This window comes from Mauremys reevesii, linkage group 13 (genome assembly GCF_016161935.1).
Source record: "Mauremys reevesii isolate NIE-2019 linkage group 13, ASM1616193v1, whole genome shotgun sequence".
Lineage (NCBI taxonomy): Eukaryota > Metazoa > Chordata > Testudines > Geoemydidae > Mauremys > Mauremys reevesii.
In genome coordinates this window covers 15,331,844-15,334,945 of record NC_052635.1, presented here as the reverse complement: position 1 = coordinate 15,334,945, position 3,102 = coordinate 15,331,844, and the positions used below count along the sequence as shown (strand labels likewise).

The 3,102-nt window shown below is 41.8% G+C and overlaps 1 protein-coding gene across 1 annotated transcript; it reads left to right on the top strand.

Moving 5' to 3' along the window:
• Positions 1–1,313: 1,313 nt before the first annotated feature.
• LOC120380098 (olfactory receptor 1009-like) lies at positions 1,314–2,291 on the top strand. The gene has a single exon (XM_039497594.1). The coding sequence runs from the start codon at positions 1,314–1,316 to the stop codon at positions 2,289–2,291; it is 978 nt and encodes a 325-aa protein (XP_039353528.1).
• The last annotated feature ends 811 nt before the right edge of the window (positions 2,292–3,102 follow it).

Here is a 3,102-nt window from a genome sequence, read left to right as displayed (position 1 = left end):
GCTCAGCCCCACCCCCCTGTAGCGCTGCTTTACCACTTTATATCTGAATTCGTGTTATATTGGAGTAGAAGTGTATCTATATTTTATTGCTCATAACATTTGGAGAAATAAACAATCTCTCTCTCTCTCTCACTCTCTGTATTTTAACTCATTCTGTATATATATCTCTTTCTTTTTGGTCCTGCTTTGAGCAGGGGGTTGGACTAGATGACCTCCTGAGGTCCCTTCCAACCCTGAGATTCTATGATTCTATGATTCTTTTTCTCCAGTTTTTCATTTTTCTCCAAGCACATTCTCCCTTCTGGATAAAAATGACTCTCTTCTTTCTCTCTTCATGAGTTTTCATTTTTATTTCACTTACATTTCTTTATATGCAGATGGATTCCAATCTCAGTTGCACTTGTGTAAATCCACATGAAGCTGATGCAATTGAACCTGGTGTAATTGTGTACAGGAAACTCCCCATAGTGTGTGTTTAGGAGTGGTTGTGGTGGGGTTTTGTATGTCTGTGTCTGTTTCTCAGCCGCATCTATCAAATGGGGCAAATTTGTCTTTGAATCTGCTCTGATAGAGGATAGCTGGAAGACCTTCGTGCAAACCTCAGCCTCTTTGCTGTTTCGGTTTGTGCCTTATGGGGTGTGTTTATACTGCATGTGGCAAGTGTAATTCCCTGCTCCGGTAAACCTACACACTCTATCTTTGACTGAGCTACTGAGCTTTGTGCTAAAAATTGCCTCCACAGCACAGACTAGCTGCCCGAGCCCAGTCTCATCTGAGATCCTAGGTACATATACAGGTGGCCATCTCAAAGGGCTGTGTGTGCTGCCGTGTTCTCACCGCTAATTTTATCCTACTAGCTTGATGACCAAAGCTAGTGTATGTACATCTATCCAAGCTGGGAATTACACCTCCCAGCTGCAGGGGACATGTATCCATGGTTGAACTCTCAATATTTTTAATTTACAATCTATTGATTTTTTGTTATGTCTTCTAGATTTCTTGCTATGACTCCGATAAGATAAAGATATTTCAAAATCCCAGCCTAAAAGTTTTTCTTTAAAGTTCAAGAGAGATTCAGGGAAGTAGAAGGGACATTTCTTCAATTCAGTAGGCTCTTAGTTCACCTATATTGGAAGCTCAACCTCTTAATTATATGAGTCTACCTCTGTTTAATGACAGCTTCATTTTTCTGGTAGAGAGATGCCATGGTACGAGGTTACTCGCTCTTGGTTTCACCTAGTGTAATCGACAGCACAACCTGACTGTGTGCACTCCATCAATACTTAATGATTTTCTTTTTCTAGATACATATTATGGGAAAAGGAGAAGGAAGAAACCAAACACTCATCATGGAATTCATCCTCTTAGGGTTTGGGAATGTCCCTGAACTGCAGCCCCTTCTCTTTCTCGTGTTTCTAGTGATCTATGTTGTGACTGTGGCAGGGAACATCCTCATTGTTGCACTAATTGTGACTGATCAGCACCTTCACACCCCCATGTACTTCTTCCTGGGGAACTTGTCCTTCCTGGAGATCTGCTACAGCTCCACCTTCCTACCCAGGCTGCTGGCCAGTCTCCTGACTGGGGATAGAACCATTTCTATTAAGGGCTGCATTCTGCAAACATATTTCTTTGGTATCCTGACAGCTACAGAATCTCTGCTGCTCGCGGCAATGTCTTATGATCGATATTTAGCGATATGCAATCCACTCCGCTATGCTGCTCTGATGAATGGCAGAAATTGTTGCCAGCTAGTGGCAGGGTCCTGGATAAGTAGCTTTCTAGGCTGCACCACAATAAATATTTTCTTGCTCAAATCAAAGTTTTGTGATTCCAAAGAAATTGACCATTTTTTTTGTGATTTTTCACCGGTGATAAAGCTGTCCTGTGATGACACCCAGACTGTGCAACTGCTGACATTTATTGTCTCTGCTCTAGGGACACTTGTGCCCTGTCTACTGGTCCTGACATCTTACATTCGTATCATCACCACCATCCTGAGAATCCCGTCCACCACAGGGAGGCAAAAGGCCTTTTCCACCTGCTCCTCTCACCTCATTGTGGTTATAGTTTACTATGGGACGCTGATTACTGTCTATGTGGTTCCAACAGCCAACAATCACAAGGTCCTACACAAACTATTCTCTGTCTTCTACACAGTCCTGACTCCCATGATCAACCCTGTAATCTACAGCCTGAGAAACAAGGAGGTCAATGAGGCCCTGAGAAAAACTGTTCTTAAACTAGTTGCATTCAGAAACAGGCATGGAAGCTTAAAGGACAAATTTTAGCATACAGTAACTCCTCGCTAAATGTTGTAATTATGTTCCTGAAAAATGCGACTTTAAGTGAAATAATGATAAGCATATCCAATTTCCCCATAAGAATTAATGTAAATAGGTGGTCTTAGGTTCCAGGGAATTTTTTTTATTTTATATATATTATATAAATTTATATTATACTGTGTGTGTGTGTGTGTATATATATATATATATATATATATATATATATATATATATATATATATATATATATCTTTTAAACAAACAATTGAATACTGTACACAGCAATGATGATTGTGAAGTTTGGTTGAGGTGGTGGAATCAGAGGGAGGGATATTTCCCAGGAAATGCCTTACTGCTAAATGATGAACTAGCACTTGGCTGAGCCCTCAAGGGTTGACACATTGCTGTTAATGTAGCATCACACCCTACAAGGCAGCAGGAATGGAGGGAGAGGAGACAGCATTGCAGTCTCTGGATTAAATTTAGAAGTATGAACAACAAGGGTAATGTCGTGGTGGGAGTCTGCTACAGACCACCAGACCAGGGGGAGGAGGTGGACGAGGCTTTCTTCCAGCAACTAACAGAAGTTGCTAGATCACAGGCCCTGGTTCTCATGGGTGACTTTAATCACCCCGATATCTGCTGGGAGAGCAGTACAGCAGTGCACAGACAATCCAGGAAGTTTTTGGATAGTGTAGGGGACAATTTCCTGGTCCAAGTGCTGGAGGAACCAACTAGGGGAAAAGCTCTTCTTGACCTGCTGCTCACAAACAGGGAAGAAATAGTAGAGGAAGCAATAGTGGATGGGAACCTGGGA